This window comes from Staurois parvus, unplaced genomic scaffold, assembly GCF_062004578.1.
Source record: "Staurois parvus isolate SC_StPar_1 unplaced genomic scaffold, SC_StPar_1.0 ptg000081l, whole genome shotgun sequence".
Lineage (NCBI taxonomy): Eukaryota > Metazoa > Chordata > Amphibia > Anura > Ranidae > Staurois > Staurois parvus.
In genome coordinates this window covers 17,627,053-17,649,262 of record NW_028317877.1, presented here as the reverse complement: position 1 = coordinate 17,649,262, position 22,210 = coordinate 17,627,053, and the positions used below count along the sequence as shown (strand labels likewise).

General features: G+C 39.3%; 1 protein-coding gene across 1 annotated transcript in view; it reads left to right on the top strand.

Annotated features, from left to right (window-relative positions):
- FNDC1 (fibronectin type III domain containing 1) overlaps positions 1–22,210 on the top strand; it is a 273,409-nt gene that overhangs the window by 76,044 nt on the left and 175,155 nt on the right. The window contains exons 2-3 of the mRNA XM_089669817.1: positions 16,258–16,452; positions 18,647–18,745. Of these exons, the coding sequence (XP_089525943.1) occupies positions 16,258–16,452; positions 18,647–18,745 (294 nt within the window). The remainder of the gene's footprint in view (positions 1–16,257; positions 16,453–18,646; positions 18,746–22,210) is intronic.

Here is a 22,210-nt window from a genome sequence, read left to right as displayed (position 1 = left end):
CCTAGCAGAGACAGAACAGAGCTCTGTCTATGTAAACAAGGCAGAGCTGTATCCTGTCAGCTGTGATGTGCTGGAAAAAAAGCCAGCACATTAAGTAGAAAAAACACTGTATAAACATAAACATTGGCTAGGCACACAGTTAACCCTTTGATGGCCCTAGATGTTTAACCCCTTCCCAGCCAGTGTCATTATTACAGTATCAGTGTATATTTTTATCACTGATCACTGCATTAGTGTCACTGGTTCCCACAAAGTGTCAGTGTCATTTAGTGTCAGATTGTCTGCTGCAATATTTCAGTCCTACTATAAGTCGCTGATCGCTGCCATAACTTGTATACAAAACAAAATTGCTTGTGCACCTTTTTCTTCCACACTTTTCCCTTCCACATAACTTTCTATTAATGTGCTTTGATACAGCACTTTGGGAACATCCAACTTCTTTTGCAATTACCTTTTGAGGCTTTCCCTCCTTATGGAGGGTGTCAATGATGGTTTTATGCACAACTGTCAGGTCAGCAGTCTTTCCCATGATTGTGATTCCTACTGAACCAGACTGAGAGATCATTTAAAGGCTCAGGAACCCTTTGCAGGTGTTATGGCTTAATTAGCTGATTAGAGTGGGACACTTTGAGCCTAGAATATTGCACCTTTTCACAATATTCTAATTTTCTGAGATTGTGGATTTGGGTTTTCATGAGCTGTAAGCCATAATCATCACAATTATGACAAATCACAGCTTGAACTATCTTGCTTTGCATGTAATGAGTCTATCTCATATATTAGTTTCACCTTTTAAGTTGCATTACTGAAATAAAAGAACTTTTGCATGATATTCTAATTTTTTGAGTTTCACCTGTATATACCATAGTTTGTATATGCTATAACTTTTGCACAAACCAATCAATATATGCTTATTGGGATTTTTATTACCAAAAATAAGTAGCAGAATACATATTGGCCTAAATTTATGAAGAAATTTGAAATGCTTTTATCAGATATGTTTTATAGCAGAAAGTAAAAAAATATTGTTTTTTTTTTCAAAATATTTTTTTTTGTTTATATTGCACAGAATTAAAAAAACAGTGGTGCTCAAATACCACCAAAAGAAAGCTTTATTTGTGGGGGGGAAATTACATAAATTTAATTTATGTACAGCGTTGCATGATCAAGCAATTGTCAGTAACTTGTTTAAGTAAAGCAGTGCCGTATAGCAAAAAATGGCCTGGTGATGATGAGAGGTAAATCTTTCAGAGGTCAAGTGGTTATATAAATACAGGCAATAAGAAATAGTTGCAAAAAAAAATTTATTTTAATAAAATGTTTTATAGATTTGTGCTTTATTTCCTTTCATATGATTATATTATAATCCATATGCTGCAAAAACAGTTGGGCTCCCATCATAGATTTAAACTTTTGTATGACTCACCAGCTTAAAGTATAACTACAGACAAAACTTTTTTTTTTAGTTTTGGATAGAGTGGAGAGGGATTAGAACACTTTTATTGCTGTCTGTGTCCCTGTTAGGGAGATTCAACCTCTCTATTGTACTATTTACCTTCACTGAAACTGAAAGAAAATCCCTAATTTTGGGTTGTCCCAATAATACAAATAGTGGGAATATCTTCCAATGGGAACACTAGTTCTGGTGACTCAGTTGCCAACCAGGGCTTCTCTCACTTTAGAGGTATTTCTGCTCACTACTTGTTTTGGCAATAGGGCAGGAAGTGAAGCAAAATCTCCCAAAAAGGGACAAAAATACATCTTACAGGGGTTATAACCCTCCTTTATTCTATCCAAGGTGAAAAACAAAAATGTTTGTCTTTAGTTTTACTTTAAATAACCCTAGGTAAAAAAAACTGAAAAACAAAGTATTTTAAATGTTTACTTTCAGAGTTAATAATTTCATTAAAATACAGCTTCATGTTTAACATAGCATATAACATTATTAAATATGCCAGTTTGTGATGTAATATTAATACAAATTACCTTTACATTTCAAACTGTAGCTGCTGTATTATTCTAAAAGTGTCAAAACTTTTAATGCAATATGGCAACCTGTGTTCTGTCCAGTAGGACAGGAAGTAAAGGGAAATCTCCCCAAAGGGACAAAAATAAATCTTACAGGGGTTATAACCCTCCAAGGTTATATCCAAGGTGAAAAACAAAACAGTTTGTCTTTAGTTTTACGTTAAATAACCATAGGTACAAAAACAGAAACATAAAGTATTTTAAATGCTTACTTTCAGTGTTAATATTTTCCTTAAAATACAGCTTCATAGCATACAAAATTGTTAAATACGCCAACTTGTTATTTAATATTAATACAAATTACCTTTACATTTCAATCTGTAGCTGCTGTATTATTCTAAAATTGTCAAAAATTTTAATGCCATATGGCAACCTGTGTTCTGTCCACTATCGATGTATAGAACACCCCCAGAAATTTAATTTCCTGCTTATGTGATTAGCTCACTGATTTTCTCAGACTGCTTCACTAAGATCCAAGAAACAATTGTAGACATTTTTGGAGAGATGCCCCTCTAGGCCCCTTTCACATGGGCGATCCGATCAGGTCTGTCTGTCAGTTTATCAGGCGGGCTTTATAGCTATGTCCAGGGGCGGACTGACCATTTGGAAACTCAGGCACTGCCCGAGGGCCCGGGGTCAGTAAGGGGCCCCATGAGATGCCCCTGGTACCTTTTTCATAGGCTTTTTTGAGTTTCGGCAGGGACACAGGGGCCCCATGATCCCCTATTGCCCGGGCGCCCCATGAGTTGTCAGTCCGCCCCTGGCTATGTCCATACATTCCTATGGACAGGTGAGTGTAAATGGACACCTGTCTACCTTTGGGTTCGATCCGGAGCTCTAAAATATAAAATGAAAGGGGATCAGTCATCTTCTTTTAGGTGGATCAGAGGGTAGTAGTACAATGGAGTTGGTTTACACCCGGCCACCCATAGAGCAGAGTAGGCTCTGTTCATGTCCGCTTTGCAGAAACGCAGATGTGTCATCTGCCTGCTCTGCTCTGATCAGAAGGGGAACTGTGAGTGGATCCTTGCTGTTCGGAATGGAATCCACCCCATGTGAAAGGCGTTGAGAGGTTAACTACTTCTACAGGGATGTAGACACTGCAGCTTTCCTCATTAGTGCATCAGGTGGTAATAGTCAAAGCTATGCTGTGCTGGCTTTTTTTGTATTTGATGAGGTAGTAATAATGAACACAGATGTTCCCATTCAGGAATCAGTCTGGAAAGGACCTAGTGAAACAGCTATTTCTTCAGAACAGAAAACAGTGGGAATCTACAACATTTGTTAAAATTCTTACACTGTACATTGATCACTCACAGGGGACTGTTTTGTTTTAAGAAAAGTGGAGTTAAATTTTAAATAATTTTTAATTCACTTGCAATTAGCCTTTGACATTTACTAGTAAAACTTGCACAGCCTACTCCCTTATTGCACATAGCCCGCTCCTCTGCTTATTATCTAAGTACTGCCTGTGTTGGCCAAGCTCCTATACCCCTCCCTACTTTTCCCTACATACTTTTAAGTAGCCTCCAGGGGAGGAGAGAAGGAAATTACCATTGTTACCAGTGTTACTGAGGTGACAGCTCTGATTTTGCTGACGAGGCTGACATCACATCCAAGATGACAGCACCCAACAGCAGTCTCAGGGCTCTTGGATGTCTATGCAAAGGAGGATTTTACAGGTAAGTAGCATAAAGTATAAATGTACAGCCACATGGTTTCTTTAGCCACTTGCCCTCCAGATAATTTAACCCCCTTCCTGACCAGGCCAGGCACTGCATTACTTTAACTGACAATTGCACGGTCATGCAATGTGCACCCAAGTGAAATTTATGTCCTTTTTTCCCACAAATGGAGTTTTCTTTTGGTGGTACTTGATCGCCTCTGGGTTTTTTTTATTTTTGCGCTATAAACAAAAAAAGACGAACAATTTTGAGAAAAAAAAACAATATTTTTGACTTTTTGCTATTAAACATGTCCAGTAAAAAAAATCAAAAAATCAAATTTCGTCATAAATTTAGGCTAATAAATGTATTCTGCTACATGCCTTTGGTAAAAAAAAAATTCCAATACATGTAAATTAATTGGTTTATGTGAAAGTTATATCGTCTACAAATGGCAGTATATATACTGGAATTTTTTTTTATATTGGTAATGGTGGGGATCTGCGACTTATAGCGGGACTGCGGGGGGCATTCTGACACTGAGGGGGGAACTGACTAACTGCCACTGACATCCCCAGTGACACTAATACAGTGATCAATGCTAATAAAAAGCACTGACACTGCACTAATGACACTGGGCAGGAAGGTGTTAACATCTGGGGCGATCAAAGGGTTAACTGTGTGTCTGTATAACAGTGTCAGCACATTGCTTTGTATTACTCTTCATTGTTTACATACAGATCTCTTCCCCGTCAGCGATAGTGGGTGATCGCTGGGTGCCGGCGGGGAATCACCGGCCAGAACCCGGTGATCTACAGCTGAAGCCGCCAATGGTGGCACAGGTAGGCCCCCTACTTGGAAATGCAAAATCACATGTATATATATATATATATATATATATATATATATATATAAAAACATGATTTTGCACAGCCCTGCCGCCCTGTAGCAGGGTTTCTGCTATAAGGCAGCGGACAAGCAGTTAAATAGAATAGAACGGATGAGTCAGAGGAAATTAAGAATATTATGTTTCTCCAAAATGTTATAGAAACATTTGGCTTTGTTCTGTACTGAATGTTATGGCATGAAAATTAAATAAAGACCTACTTTATAGTCAGACATGCTATTAAAATGCTAAATTGATCACAATAATTAAAGCCTCATATTTTCCTTTTTTCTTTCTGGATGAAATTGGAAAATAAACAGTCTACTGCCAAAAACATTTGCATGCGGCTATCAACAATCTACATCAATATAATGATCTCAGTGAATAATTAGAATAAGCATCAAGGCCACCATAAATATAAACGTATGATGTCTTTAAAGTTGAAGGCCTTGGAGTTATGTGCTAATTTACTGAAGAATATGTACATACGTAGGAAAGTGACATTGTACATACAACTAATTCATTAATAAATGTGGTTTGCTAATAACTATTGTACATGTTCTAATATTCAAGCATATTCCTGATGCTGATACATCTAGAATGAAAATAAGATTTTATTAACTTTGCTTGATGCTATTTAACATCTCTTAGCTATTTTTCATACACTTTAGGGGCACTACAATAAAATACAAAATGCCTAATGATATTAATAAATTCCACTGTAAAAAAAACATAGAAAGTAAACAAGTCATTGTGCTTTCTACATCATTAAAATTATTAATACAGCATGTGCTAGAGCTGCTTCTTTGTTTGGTACCTGCATTTCTCACCATGGTAAACCAAACTGGTGCTCAATGGAATATTTTTGTGTAGTATAATCTTATTAAGCACATCATAACTGTGGGTGGGTGATGGGCATTAAAATATTTTAATACTTAAAATATAAATAAACTTTACAACGCACCATTACTGACCACTGTAGCTACAGGCAATGTTGAGTGATTCATTCAAAATTCACAAAAGAATCGATGAAGTTGTTCCAGTGGAAGCTCAGCACTCTGCTCTCTCCCACTTCCTGTGCACCTTCTCTGTGTTTATGTTAGACATTAGAGGGTTGGTAGGCTACCAAGTCAATTCTGGGAGGGTGAAGAAAGACCAGCTCCTGGGAGAAAATAAAGTAAAAGTGATTTATGTTGTATATGTAGCACCTTCCTAGATAGGTAAATTTAGTTCTGGGCTCACTGTAATCAGTATGGCTGTTTGCGATTGTTTAGGTCTGTTCTGTGTTTCACAGGCTTCAGGCTTGATTGCTTTTTGTGAAATCCAGAACTTTTTGGGTTGTTCTATACAAATGAATATTCATACTGTAGCAACCAACCCCTGTGGCAGACTGCACAAATGGTTGCTGGGAAGAGGTCTAAATAGTCTGAAACCTGGAACAGAAGTGTCTTGCCCCTGAGGAGGAGATCACAGCCCATGGGCAAACTTGCTGTTTATCATAGTCCCAACTGGGCTGGCTGGGGGGCTGAATTTGTTGAAAGTTGCTGTAGCTGACTGAGGGGCCTGTCGTCTGAGGATCTAGTCTAGTATCATGGGAGAAAGTGTCTGGAAGATTTTAGAAGGACATCTGAGGACATTTGTGATTACAGACTGGTGTGAGAGATTCTGTGTGCTGTTGCCACCCCTCTGGTGCTACAACGTTAGCTGTGTTCAAAGATGACATTGTGTCTGGTGTCCTAAAGAGCTTAGTCTATTTAATGCCTAGTGAAAGGACTCTGCTCAGATTTCTCAAGTTGCTACTACAAGGCTCAGTCCACCATTTGCTTGTGCAAGGACTTGGCTTATAATTCTAAAGAATAAAAAGTGTCTTCTTGTTTGTACACAGTTTTGGAGTAACCCATACAGTTCCCCATCCCTATCCAAGATACCCAAAATAAAAACATCAAAAAGAGAATTCTTCTGGACAGTTCATTAAGCCAAAGGAGTGACTGTGGGCTCCTACAGGGGTACTGCTACATAAATTATGAGATATAATTGCTAAGCAGTGACGTAGGGGTTAGAGGATGAAACCACGGCCTGCAGTGGGGACATGGACATTCAACACTCTCGGAGTTGTTGAATGTCAAACTCTTACAGAGGCTTTGGTACTGAAACAGAGGGACAATAGGAAACACAGAGAACCAGAAAAGTGAGTATAAACGCTCTTCTATTGCAGGAACCTTTAATTGGAGTTTGTTTTTACTTGACTTGGTAGGTTTACCAATTTTTTTGTAAGTTCTGAAGTAGTTAGCATTCAAAAAAAATATTTGGAAAGATCACATATCCTATTTCCTAAAGGAAATCAATATTATGCACTTGACATATTGTACTGTGCTATTTTAGCATTTCCAGTTACAACTAGGCGTTTTATTGACTGCAATATGCATTTTATTACAGTGTATGTGATACTGGAATGCATTTTTATTCATATTAGATGTATCTGAACTGCAGGATTTGTGAGAGGCTGAAGCTGAATGATAGAAAACACATGGAGTTTGTAGCTTTCAGCATTAAACTTTGTTGAGAAAATACAATGTAGAGATTATATATCTACAGAAAATGTCATAGCTCAAACGTGTATGCCAAAAGATTACAGATGGTCCATATAAATCAAAGGATTCAATGAATTTTTTTCTTGGGGGACTTACAGTATATCTGTCAGTGCAGGTAGAGCAGTTTTGAGTGTAATTTAAATCTGACAGCTGTGTCTTGGACCTCTCATTCTACACCAGCAATAAATACTGTAAGCTATGAACTTCCTTTATATAAATGATATTATACAAAGTTTCAGTTTTTTCCCAAAATTTTGAAATGCAAAACTTAAGCAACTGAAACAAAACCACTTAAAGTGTTACTAAGCCCAGGACCCTGAATTCACTATATGTGGTCTTCCACAGTACACAGAACATGGAAATGCAATTATTTTAGTAAATATAAACTGCTAAATATCTTTTCTCATCAGCAGTAAATAGCAGTCTTGTGATTTCTATCAGTGTCTGGCCAAGCAGTGGTTAAAGCTTGTGGGAGGAGTTTTAATTTTGCTCTGACTGTCCTATGAGGCTGCATAACCCTTGTGACCCTCTGTCTGGGCAGTGCTGATTGGCCCTGTGCTGATCACATGCATCCTCCAAAAGGAAAAAAAACCTCTCTATCAATACATACTAAACTTAGGGACCAACGTAACAAAGGTTACCATCAGTAACACACTACGCCGCCAGGGACTCAGATCCTGCAGTGCCAGACGTGTCCCCCTGCTTAAGCCAGTACATGTCCGGGCCCGTCTGAAGTTTGCTAGAGAGCATTTGGATGATCCAGAAGAGGATTTGGAGAATGTCATATGGTCAGATGAAACCAAAATAGAACTGTTTGGTAGAAACACAACTCGTCGTGTTTGGAGGAGAGAGAATGCTGAGTTGCATCCAAAAAACACCATACCTATTGTGAAGCATGGGGGTGGCAACATCATGCTTTGGGGCTGTTTCTCCGCAAAGGGACTAGGACGACTGATCCATGTACAGGACAGAATGAAAGGGGCCATGTATCGTGAGATTTTGAGTGCAAACCTCCTTCCATCAGCAAGGGCATTGAAGATGAAACGTGGCTGAGTCTTCCAACATGACAATGATGCCAAACATACCGCCCGGGCAACGAAGGAGTGGCTTCGTAAGAAGCATTTCAAGGTCCTGGAGTGGCCTAGCCAGTCTCCAGATCTCAACCCCATAGAAAACCTTTGGAGGGAGTTGAAAGTCCATGTTGCCCAGCGACAGCCCCAAAACATCACTGCTCTAGAGAAGATCTGCATGGAGGAATGGGCCAACATACCAGCAACAGTGTGTGCCAACCTTGTGAAGACTTATAGGAAACGTTTGACCTCTGTCATTGCCAGCAAAGGATATATAACAAAGTATTGAGATGAACTTTTGATATTGACCAAATACTTTTTTCCACCATAATTTGCAAATAAATTCTTTCCAAATCAGCCAATGTGATTGTCTGGATTTTTTTTCTCATTTTGTCTCTCATAGTTGAGGTCTACCTATGATGCCAATTACAGGCTTCTCTCATCTTTTTAAGTGGGAGAACTTGCACAATTGGTGGCTGACTAAATACTTTTTTGCCCCACTGTAATTGTGTGACCGCTGGCAGGACCATTGAAGAGGCTTTTGTGGACTGGTTGCACAGTGTGGTGGAAGATTGCCAGAACCAGAGAAAAGGTAAGTATCACAGTTTGCTGCTCTACCCCTAAAACATTTAATACTGCTCTAACCTATATGTCCTGCTGTATGTTATCTATTGTGGACTTCCCAGCTCTATATGCTGTGCCATGGTATATATTTAAAGAACAGAGAATGGGACCACTTTTACCAGTTATAGCTATAGCACCCCCCTGATCCCCAGAGATGAGGACATGACATACAACTGTGTCCCTCCCCTGGGGAAGACTGACCTCCCAAGGTCACTCCTAAATATTTATACTTTCTCCTAGCCTGCACCACTGGCAATAGACCTCCCAGTTGTTGGCCTTTGACTATTGTAGCCTCCCACACTATTGCCAGGAACACTCCCCAGCCACAGGCAGAAATAAAGAATAACCAGAATCTAGGAGAGACACAAGGAAAATAAGTCAGACTCAGGCTTTTTACAACTTAACAACTCTAAATTTAAATTGATGCTCCTGGTTGGGCAGGGAGGGTTTATAACTAAGGCAAGATCTCCAGCCATGTGCACCTATAGCTGAGTGAGTTGAAATGGTCAGTGAAATCCATTAGTAGATTTCACAAGTGCAGCCCTGAAGCAAAATAAACTCTTAAGCTGGCCATAGATGGGTATGAAATCGTTCAAAAAATCTTTCATATTTGATAAATATCTGTCGAAAAAGTGTGTGATAATGCCATCATTGATACTATACAACATTTTCCCCCAAATTGTTGACATATTGTCCTTCGTCAACAACATAATTGATGCATTTTTTTGTTGATCCATTTCACGATCAGCAGAAATGATGTCAAGATTTTTTTAACTTTAGTGAACACTCCCACTCGCCAACTGTATTTACAGTACTTCGCCAGCTTAAAAAGAGCACATGAGATTACACATTGTTTGACATTAGTATTGGGTTTACAGGCACACTATTTGCAGCAGGAAGGTATTTACATGGCAAAGTATTCAGAGACTAGGAATAGCATGAAAAGTGCTGCCTTGCATAGCATGAATTGGTAGATATTCCACATATTGTATTTCCATATAGTTCGTCTAGTTAAAACAGCTGTGCAAAGGACAATGAAAAAAGCAAATAACCTGGATAATTCTGAAAACCATCACAAATCTCATAAATCTTCCAAATTCTTTATGCTGTAGCACCTGAAACACAAGATGTTAAAAAACAGAAAGTGTGTGATTTTTATCCACCCAAGCATATGAATGGCATTTACCCATCTGTGAAGGAATGCAGCTTGGCGTTAAGACTATACTGGACAAAGGCATGTTCAGACTTACTTTCAAATCCCCACAATATTATATCTATGTGGTTGGTAGCTTAGTGTTTTCATACTGGCCTTAGCTTATGAAGAACTGGTAGAATAAACGTGGACAAAGCAAAGCATTCTGCAATGCTTTTGTATTTCTTTCAAATGCCTTAGGGCTGAAAGCATTTCAAATATAATATAAATGTGGTATTTTCATTTCTTTTGAGGTAGCAAAGAAAACATTAATTTTTCACATTGGCAGAAGCCGATATTTGTTGGATCCAACTTGTGGCTTAAGGTTAAAATGCTGACTTGCAATGTGTTAGGGCTTCTTGGAACTGACGCAAAACTCTAATGTCCTGGAGTCTGAAGTTAGGATGGTGAACTTTCCTAACTAGACCACAAAAACCATTGGAGGAATATTTGTTATTAAATAGCATGACTTTTTCTATGTCTTATTATTTGTTTTCAGTAAAAAAAATCCTTTAATAATTGCAGTCTAGTCATATGGCATTTAAAACTCTAACATTGTTGTCTGCTCTAAGTTCCAGTCATTTTGGGGGCAATAGTCCCTTACCGACTCCTTTTGTGTATAGCACAAAAATGACCAGAAATATATAACCAGGGAAAAAGAATAATTATTATTATTATATAGTATTTATATAGCGCCAAAGGGTTTGCTCAGCGCTGTACAATAGCAAGGGGGACAGAACATGAGACAAGACAGAAACAATACAATACACGAGGGGTTCGAGGGCCCTGCTCTTTCGAGCTTACAATAATAAAATATATACAGGCATACCTCGGTTTACGAATTGAATGCATTTTCTATTGCAAAAAATTCTTAACCGAAACAGTTTCCCATAGGTATGCATTGAAAACCAATTAATCCATTCCGGAGGTCAGAAAAAAGTAAAAAAAAGTTTTATCTGTTCAAAACTCTTTATAAAGTGCTCTTTAAAGGCATAAATACTGTACAGGGACATGATTAAAAAAAATTTGTAAATGCATTGAAAACCAATTAATCCATTCCGCAGCTCAGAAAAAAGTAAAAAAAGGTCTTATCTGTTCAAAACTCTTTATAAAGTGCACTTTAAAGGCACGGGGCAGCACGGGGTCGGCGCTATAAACCTCCCAGGCACAACGCATCCTGGGAAAACTTCTTGTTGCGAAAAAAATTTGTAAACCGAAACATTATTTTCAATGGATTTTCATTCGTAAACCGAAAATTACGTTAACCGAGGCGTTCCTAAACTGAGGTACACCTGTGTATGTATATATATATATATATATACCTAGGCATGCAGACTGCTTCTACAAACATTTGTGAAAAAACGGGTTGCTCTAAGGAGCTCAGTGAATTCAAGCGTGGTACCGTGATAGGATACCTCCTGTACAATAAGTCAGTGAAATATCCTTGATACTAAATAATTCGCGGTCAACTGTTAGTGGTATTATAACAAAGTAGAAGCAACTGGGAACAACATCAAATCAGCCACGAAGTGGTAGGCCATGTAAAATGACAGAGCGGGGCCAACGCATGCTGAAGCGCACAGTGCGCAGACGCCGCTAACTGTCTGCAGAGTCAATAGCTAAAGACCTCCAAACTTCGTGTGGCCTTCAAATTAGCACAACAACAGTGCGTAGAGAGCTTCATGGAATGGGTTTCCACGGCCGAGCAGCTGCATCCAAGCCTTACATCACCAAGTGCAATGCAAAGCGTTGGATGCAGTGGTGTAAACTAAAGCACGCTGCCATTGGACTCTAGAGCAGTGGAGATGTGTTCTCTGAAGTGACGAATCATCATTCTCTGTCTGGCAATACAATAGATGTGTCTGAGTTTGGCAGGAGAAAGGTACTTGCCTGACTGCATTGTGCCAAGTGTAAAGTTTGGTGGAGGGGGGATTATGGTGTGGGGTTGTTTTTCAGGGGTTGGGCTTGGCCCCTTAGTTCCAGTGAAGGGAACTCTTAAGGCATCACCAAGGCATTTTGGACAATTTTATGATCCCAACTTTATGGGAACAGTTTGAGGATGGCCCCTTCTTGTTCCAACATGACTGCGCACCAGTGCATGAATGAGAGAGTTTGAGGTGGAGGAACTTGCCTACACATAACACCTTTGGGATGAATTAGAGCGGAGACTGTGAGCCAGGCCTTCTTGTCTGACATCAGTGCCTGACCTCACAAATGCACTTCTCTAACAATGGTCAAACATTCCCATAGACACACGCCTAAACCTTGTGGACAGCCTTCCCAGAAGAGTTGAAGCTGTTATAGCTGCAAAGGGTGGGCCAACTCAATATTGAACCCTTCGGACTAAGACTGGGATGCCATTAAAGTTCATGTGCGTGTAAAGCCAGGTGTCCTAATACTTTTGGCAATATAGCGTGTATATATATATATATATATATATATATATATATGAATATAAATATAAAATATGCAATGGTGGCGCAAGTCATATTGTAAATGAATATTTAAAAAAAGTACCTTTCCTTCCAATCTGTAGTGCTGTAATGTTGTAATTTTCTGTAAAATGCAGAGCAATGTGGCAACCTGGAGGCATTCTGTAGGCAGATGGTGTACAGAGCACCCCTCAGAAATGTAATTTCCTGCTTGTGTGATTGGCTTATGGATTTTCCCAGAAGTATGCAGCAAGATACAAATGAGCATCCCCTACAACAGAAATGCCATTTTTGGTGAGATATTCCCAAATGGAAATCACATCTAAAGGAATGCAGACCCTGCAACTTTCCTCATTAGAACCCTGCAAGTGCAGCAGCTGATTGATAATTATAAAATCACTCCCATTCACATTCATTTTCCACATAGACACACATACTGTACACAGCTATTTCTTTATTATAACAAAAGGTAGAAATCTGCAATACAGTTTTTTTTTTAAAATCCCTGCAATGTACATAGATCACCCAGAGGGGAATTTTTTCCTCAAAAGATATGGATTTACTCTTTAAGAAAGACTGCTGATACTGTGATACTGAAGTGGCAAAGTTCACAAGCTGTCACAATGTAGAGGAATGTTATGGTAAAGACTTTGAGATGACAAAGAACATTATGATAGTCAATGACTTGTTAAAGTAAGAGACGTACGGCAGCAAAGTATTTTATGATCCAAATGAACCTGATTAGCCCAGGGTAGGCCAATCATGAGATTGGGTTTTAAGTCTTCTTTTCCAAGTTATGTTAAAATAAATTTAAAGTGAACTTTAAAATGTTATAGCTGCTGACCACAGCACTTTGTCTGCTGCTTCTTCTTTTAAACACTTCTTTTCCTTCAAATCCAGCCAGTCCCAAGATGGCTGTCCAGATCTCTGGTTCCTGGGGGCTATATTGCCTTGCAGGGTGCTATGAAACTGAATGTCTCTACACTGTGTGCAGCAACATGGACAGACCTGAAATCTAGGACAGCAAGGCACTTCCCTGGTCCCCCTCCTCCAAGCGAATAACTTGATTGGCAGCAGCTTGAGACTGTGCTTTCCATTGTGACCTGTTTCATGAGAACTTCATGTGATGCACCCAGTGCAGGTGCTTCCCCACTAGAAAATCAGGGAAGGAGCACTGAGCGATCTGCAGCCAGCAGGTTTGAAATTTACAAACTGTAAGTGCTTCAGCACATATATAGAGAAATACTCCGGGCAATGTTAATTTGGTTGCTCTGAATATACAGTATCAGTGTTAAAAAAAAAGGTGAGAGTTCAATACTACTATAACATTTGTGAAGTTTAACCACTGTTACTTTAACTGGTAAATATGCGGTCAGGCAACGCTGTACCCCATTTATATCATTTTTTTTCATAAAAATAGAGCTTTCTTTTGGTGGTATTTATTTATTTATTATATAAATGAAAAAAAAAAATGAAAAAAACAATACTTTTTGCTTTCTGCTATAAAACATTTCCAATAAAAAAAAAAAAAAAAAAACTTCTTCATAAATTTGGGCCAAAATGTCCTTGCTCAAAAAAAAAAAAAAAAAAAAAGTGTATATTAATTGGTTCGTGTAAAAGTCATAGCATCTACAAACGATGGTATATATACTGGAATTTTTATTTATTTTTTCTTCTATACTAGTAATGGAGGTGATCAGTGACTTATAGTGAGACTGTAAGGTCTTCTTCACACCATGATACAGAGATGTAAATTTTTCTGAATGCGTTCTGCAAGGGCACAACAAAATCATTTGTTCTCTATATGCCCTGTTCACACCACAACACTTATATTACATGCAGATTTTTCTGCATGAGAATCTGCAAAGTGTATAAAACTCATTGAAGTGCACAAGTAAACTGGTGTCTCTGCAAGTAAAATCTGTGCGTCAGTTTCCATCAATTTTTCTGCACGTATGGCGTGAATGAGGCCTGATAGTGCAGCGGGCAATCTGATGCTAACTAACACTGGGTAGGAACCAACTAAATGACACTGACATGTCCAGTGACACTAGTATAGTGATCAGTGCTAATCAGGGCGGACTGACCATTTGGAAACTTGGGCACTGCCCGAGGGCCCGGGGTCAGTAGGGGGCCCCATGAGATGCCCCTGGTACCTTTTTCATAGGCTTTTTTTAGTTTGGGCAAGGACACAGGGGACCCAGGATCCCCTATTGCCCGGGGGCCCCATGAATTGTCAGTCTGCCCCTGGTGCTAAGCCTGATTGGTTTGTGCTGTAGAGAATTACAGAACAGCCGGAAGAGCCGGATCACGTACATGTACTGATCTGGTGCAGAGGGGACCTCTGTCGCTGTATATTTGTGGTAGTCGGTCCCTAACTGGTTAAAATGCAACTAAAGGCAAAATATATTTGGTGAGAAAGTCTGGTGAGAGGTTAGAACCTTACCCTCCTTATTTGTTCTAGTGATCATTGTAATGGAGTCTTAGAGCTGATTCACATATATGCGGTGCAGATTGAATCTCAGGTTTCACAGCTAATTGATACAGTAGCTGTTCACAGGTTCACATCAGATTTACATCAGGTTCAGGACAGGATTAGCTCAGCATCTTATCCTGTTCACACATACAGTATGCGGTTTCGGAACGGTTGCCATAGAAGTCAATAGCCTGAAATCCGCATGTAAACCTGAAGCCACTGCTCAGAAATTGGACATGACTCTTTTTAAAACCACACTGAATCTGCACAGGCATGCATCAGACATAACAGGCACCAAAGGAAGCAACAATATTTCACATGTCATGCGGATTGAATGTGGTTCAAACCGTATCTGTATATACGTATATATCTGTATATATCTAGATTGTAAGTTGGAAACTCCTAGATTGTAAGCTTGAAAGAGCAGGGCCCTCGATCCCCTCATGTTTTGCATTGTATTGTTATTGTTCTGTCACATGTTCCGTCCCCCTTTGTAATGTACAGTGCTGAGCGAACCATTGGCGCTTTATAAATACTGTATAATAATAATAATAATAATGTGAGCGGGCACTAAAAGTAAAGGAAAATTCAAAATTTTTAATTGTTGCTAGAACAATAATATAGAGGAAAACTGGGACACTTGTTCCAAAGACAATTGCCCAAAGGAAATGTCCCTTGCTATGAAAAAAATCCTTTCACTTTTAGTTGTGAAAGACCAAAAGACCATCAGGGATTTAATCATTCCCTACTCTATCTAAAACAAAAAAAAAAGAAAAAAGGTTTTGGATTCAGATTTTTTGTTTTCTAATCAATGACATGTGGACCCAGAGGATCAAACACAATGGGCCTTATTGACTACTGTACTTGAACGAAAGCAGGGATAAATCATTATGACGCACATGAATGGCCGTTTCCCTGAATTGTAGTTGAATCTATCTAGCAAAACATACAAGGATGTGACTTGCTAAGTCATGAAATACGTGTGCACCAAGCACACCAAGGGTCAACAAACCTGCATGAGTAAAAAAAAACCTGTATGGGTAGTCATCAATAGAAGTCTGTTCAGAGATAGCAGTGTATAAAACCATGTACACACATTGACAGTAGCCATGGCAGGTATATTTGTGCATTAGCACTGTTATGCCTTTAGGACAGTGACAGTGAGGCTTTTTCACTTATATTGTGTTTTTTTTAACAACATAATTCTAAATATATATCTAGTGGCTATGTATTATGTACACTGACTGTATGATTAAAAAAATAACAATTTCATTTTTCTTTGTACTCCTTTAAGAAAAGAAGCCTCCGAGGAGATTGTTTAGACTGCACCCCAGACGTCCTGATGGTAGGTCTCCCCTTCCCCAGTTTGCTGGAATGAGAACTGTTCGCAGATTTCGAGGCCAAGTTTCTAACCCTGCAGAAAGTACAAGAAGAGTTAACCATGCTGCTCTCAGGCCCATGGTTCGAAGTGAAGAAAATAAACACAGAGGTAAGGAAAAGTACATACAATTGTGAACATTGTCATATAGTAACAACTCTTCAAGTATGATACTTGTATTCCTGTATTGCTAATTGCACTTCTTGATGTATGAGGCCAGGTAGAAGAACGTGTTTAAGCCATAGGAAGATCCTGTAAGTACATCTGAATGAAAAACTGCATTATTGGCTAGCACAAATTTTCTGAAATCCAGTACTCTCACTAGATTGTGTGTTTTTTTGGGTATATGTTTGTGTGTAATGTGAAGATTGTGTATACTGTATGTTTGTAATCTGCGAATTGTAAGTATTTTAGTGTATAAAGACTGTATGTAATGTGCAGAATGTGCGTTTGTTGGTGTGTAATGTAGGGTTACTTTGACAGGGAGCTCGTCCCCTAGAGGGCAGGTTGGCAACCACAAGCCACACTTTGGTTTTTATGGCTTTCTATGGCCTTATCCACCTCATGCCAGGAATCAATGGACACCATAGTCATGACCCCTCCCTTCATTAGTATTACAAGAAGGGAATGCAGAACATGTCCCATTTTTCACCAGTCCCTCGTGTCGTCCCTAGACACACATATCTTGAATATTACTATTACTCCATAAATTGAATTTACTTCGCCCCATAGGCACACATCATAGGAATCTACCACACTTCCATTAATCTCACAAAAAAGAAAGCGCCAATCAATAATATTAGTATTATAAAGCAGCAAACCTCTAACCCAAATTTGATGTAAAACATAAATCAAAATCTGAATGCGCTAAAAAAATATAAGAAAATCCATATACTGTGCAAAAAAGTCCAAACACCATAAATTCAACATATACAAAATTCCACAGTGAAACAATCCGTAGAATATTAGTGTGAAAAGTCTAACACCCCAAAGTAATCTTCTTAATCGTATTATAACACCGTGCTTAATCCACCACCAGATGAATGGAATAAATTTACCAGAGCTCAATGCTGATCAAATTATAAATCAGCACTAGCGTATTTGCTCTGGGAGCGATGAGTGAATCCAGATCATGAAGCAATACTCTGTGGTTTGACATCATCCAGATACCAGGAGCAATACTCTGCAACCACTCTGTAGTATGGCCAGGACCCTTTATATATCGATCATCCTCCAAGTATATGGCAATACCACTCAGAAATAAAGGAAAGGCATGATGGTGCAGCAAGTTAAAACCGTTAACATTTATTTAAAATTTCATTCCACTCACAAGTCAAGTGTCCACCCGCCACTGGTATAAAAACGAAAGGACAAGAGGAATGCACGAGCCCCGCTCACCACGGACACCTTGCCGACAGGCTGTCTTTTGTAATGCTACTGATGCAGAAGCATTTACTCCATGGTCTGAACCAAAACTGTGTGATGGACAGTGAACTGGCCCTTTATTTTAAATGTTTGGGGACCCCTGATTAATTCCTTATTGATATGACCTCTAAATTAATAAAAGGTATAATATGCATTTTTATTATTCCGATGCCCCTTCACCACTTTTCTGCCAAACTGAACTCTGTGAACTCTTGAAAAATGTCTGCTTAACAGCTGATTTAAATCATAAAGGTATAAAGACACAAAAGAGTAGAATATTCTCTACCCATTGAAGTAGGTGGTGTCAGATAGCAGTATGCCAGCCAAGAGGGCTCCAATATGCTTCTTGTCTAGAACCCTGATTTATCTAAAAACAGCCTTTTTTACCAGTTCAAATAATGCACAATCATAATAATTTGATTGATAATTACAAGAAGAAAAACTGATTAGTTTACCTGCTATTAATGCATTGAGACAAGCAGCTGATGATATTGCTTGAAAAAATACTGTATACAATATGCAAAGCTGTTTTTTATGCACGGGACTCTATAATTTGTACATCAGTATTTATTTTTTCATGCTAAAATGCATTACAAATAGACAGCTTCAAACCTTCCATTGAAGACAGATGTTGTTGCTGTTTTGCATCTGGTAGCTGCTAAATGTTACTGAACCTGTAAGAAAATCTGTAAGATAACAGAGATTGCGGGTCCATTAGAATGAACAAAAAACAGCCTCTATTGCTTTGATTAGAGCTATTCATTCTGAAATATTATATTATAATAGATAAAATAGATTGTTTCAAAGCCAAATTTAGAAATATTGATCCAGCTGTGAGCTATAATTACACAATGAAAGTTCTTTTATTCTTCTCTTGCAGCATCTGAATCTGTACATGTGGTGTCCCTGCCTTCAATGAATCTCGAAGGAAAAAGTCAGCCAGTGTATCGGGCAGCTGTTACAAAGCTCAAAATTCCAGGTATTAGACAGGATTACTTTGATAATAAGCCATACAGTAGCGCTAAAGCTATAGAATTGAATACAGATCATTCTAAAATATCCAAGCTCTGAGGTTTAATGGAAAAAATAGATCACTTAGACACATGTTGAAAAGATGTTAACCTCCACAGACTTTGTCAAAATTCTATGGGGGAAATTTGCTAAAACTGGAACACTCAAATTTTGCAGCTGTGCATGGTAGCCAATCAGCTTTTTAACTTCAGCTTACTCAATTAAAGCAGAACTCAAAATTTCTTTTCTTACCACGCAGTGGGGCTGTGCTCCCACTGCATGGATCAGCTGCTCGTTTTTTCTAGGGGTAAGGACAAAGCACATACTCACCTGACCCGCCAATTCCATGGAAAACCATGCTCCCCCACAGTCCACCTGTGGACTGTTCCTGTCTATGGACCGTGCATTGAGCATGTTGATGTTAGGAACAGTCCATTTACAAGACTGTTGGACCATGGAGGAGGAAGGGGGGGGGGCACGAGCCGAAGGACCAGTCAGATGAATATGCTATGTTCTGTTTGTGTGGGTTTCCTCCAGATACTCTGGTTTCCTTGCACACTCCAAAGACATGCTAGTAGGTTAATTGGATCCTCTCTAAATTGGCCCTAGTATGTATGTATGATTGTAAGTTAGGGACTTTAGATTGTACACCCCTTGAGGGTTAGAGACTGATATGAATGTACAATATATATGTATGGTGCTGTGTAAATTGATGGAGCTATATAAGTACCTCTAATAAATAAAATAAAAAATAAAGCAGGTAACCTGTACAGTGCCAGCACAGGAAAAAAAAACAATTCCCAGAATTGTACTTTAAGCTTTGACAATAAAACCTGGAAGCTAATTGGTTTCTATGCAGAGCTTCACCAGATTTTGCATTTTCCAGTTTTAATAAAGATCCCCCTTTATATTTGCTAAAGAACAGCATAAAAGTGGATGCCTATGATAAACATAACACAATAGTGAATGGCCAAGGTTTAGCTCAAATCATTTCAGCTTTGTAGATGGGTGTGTCTGTGCTTGTAGAACAAGTAAATTATGTTTGTACCAGGGGCGGACTGACAACTCATGGGGCCCCCGGACAATAGGGGATCATGGGGCCCCTGTGTCCTTGCCTAAACTCAAAAAAGCCTATGAAAAAGGTACCAGGGGCATCTCATGGGGCCCCCTACTGACCCCGGGCCCTCGGGCAGTGCCCGAGTTTCCAAATGGTCAGTCAGCCCCTGGTTTGTACTAGCTAAGACAAGCACCAGATACTGGGCCATTAATATCTTAAAGGGTTCAACTTGATGGATGCATTTGACCAGTGTGTTGTTAATTTAGAGTCTATCTACACAACTGTCATAAGGGACATGATGACACTAAAGTGTATCTAAGCTCAAGAACAAAATCTGAAGATATTAAAGCCTACCAGCCCTTAGACATGGTGGCTGCATTAGTTTTATTTTTTCCATATTTGTCTCCTATATTTTCACCCGATGATCCTGCCAGCAACAAATTCTTGTTATATGGGAACAATTCTTACTGTACTATGTCTGCGGAGGGGCAGTGTTGTCATCCCGGAACAGGAAGTATGTTAGAACTAAAGGACATCTGTTTCTCTCCGTATTACAGGGGAGGTGTTCTGTAGTCCACAGAAGTGAGCTGGGCAGGGATGAAAGTTGTGCTGGCAATTACACTGCAGATTGTACAGCAACTGAAGAGTTTACGAGATTTCCACCATGTTCAGCAGGTATTCTTTCCTCCCAAAGGAATATTTAACAGAAGAAATTGAGCAAACAAGAGAAGCTGATAGAGTTAACATACAATTTAGGCAATATCCCTGTCATGCATGTCACCAGATATCAATTCTAAGCCCAGGCTCACATATGTGCGGTTCAGTACATCGCATGTCATTTTGTATGGCTCTAACCGCACCACACCCGCACTAAAAAGGTGCAGGACCCTGTTTTTGGTCCGCACTAGAATCGGATGGCATGGGTATTCACACCTATGCGATCCAATTCTGCACATCACACCGCGTTCTGCGGACCAATTTCGGGGTGTTGTTAACTTAACATACAGACCCGCAGTGGTTCGCATGAACAGGGTGAGATTCTGATGCGGTGCAGAATTCGAACAGAAAATTGTGCGAATTCCGCACCGCATCAGTGTGAACCCAGGCTTAAAGAGTTTTTTAAACTGATTGAACTGGACACACTGATTTGCTGCCAACTAATAATAGTATCTACAGTGTCATACAGACACTGATTCTGTAAATGGTTACCTAGTGCAAACTCTGAACAATGACAGATTAGATAGCAAGGCATTTTTAAGACATGAGCAACCCTTCTACACATAGAATGGCCAGTATGAATCAGGTAAAAACAGCTTGAGTGAACCTGCGTATCACTTATTGCCCTAAAGCAATGACATGTATGCATGCTTACAGTAAAAACATACACATTTTTAATATTTTCTAGTTGTGTAGCCCCCTGGTCCTAAACTGGGGCTACTATGCAAATCTAGTGTTTGGCTGGGCTGTAGTTATCTTACACTGATTGTACAATTCTTTATTTGGCTTTCCGCTAATCTCAGTTGGGTTGTGCATTTCTCCCTGTCACCAGTAGGTGTCACTGGTACCACAGGTCATAGTGTGAGATTGTAAAATGGACTAAGTTATGAATATTCATATTTCTTTCAGCCAGTCCAGTAGGAGGTCATGGCCACTGGTGCATGCTGGGAGAGGACATACATATATAGGGAGGGCAATGTGCTCACTCTCTTGTCTTAGGCTGAGGCCTGAGGAGGTGTTGCTAAGGAGAGCACTCTGTTAGGCCAAGAAGCCTGTCTGAAATGGTCCAAAGCTGCATGGGGTGGAGGAATCCGAACCAAGGTGAAAAGATCCAGGGGAGGCCCCTTGCTGCAGAGAGCCAAGATGAAGGCTGATCTCTTGGAATGGCCTGGTGACTCGCTTGGAGAACGCGCTAGACTTTTAAAACGTGCTTGCTGTGTTGCCGTGTCGGCTAAAAGGTTCTGATGCTGTGAAGGCTTTTTTCTGGGTCCAAGGAGTCTGTAAGTGATCTGCGTGACATCTGAAACCCCTAACCCTCTCCTTCCACTTCCTTCCAAATTCAAAATTAAAGCTTTGAAAAAGATCTAAAGTGACTGGCGCCCAATTTCTGTTCTAATCTCCCCTTTTTAGCCATGGACACAGCGTTGGGGTAAATGCTAGCTCACTCCCTGTCCTTTGGAGGTACTATCCTGTATTCAGGGGAGTCAGGGGGCACTACTGTTGTATCCTAAATTTGTAGAAACAGCACATTTCAAGAAAAAGAAGACAACTTACATACCTTTTAATGATTCAAAATCAATTACTTTTCTTATTGATATTGAACTTTTAGAACTGCCTTTCAAGTCACTATGATGATGATGAGTATTGATATTATTGCTA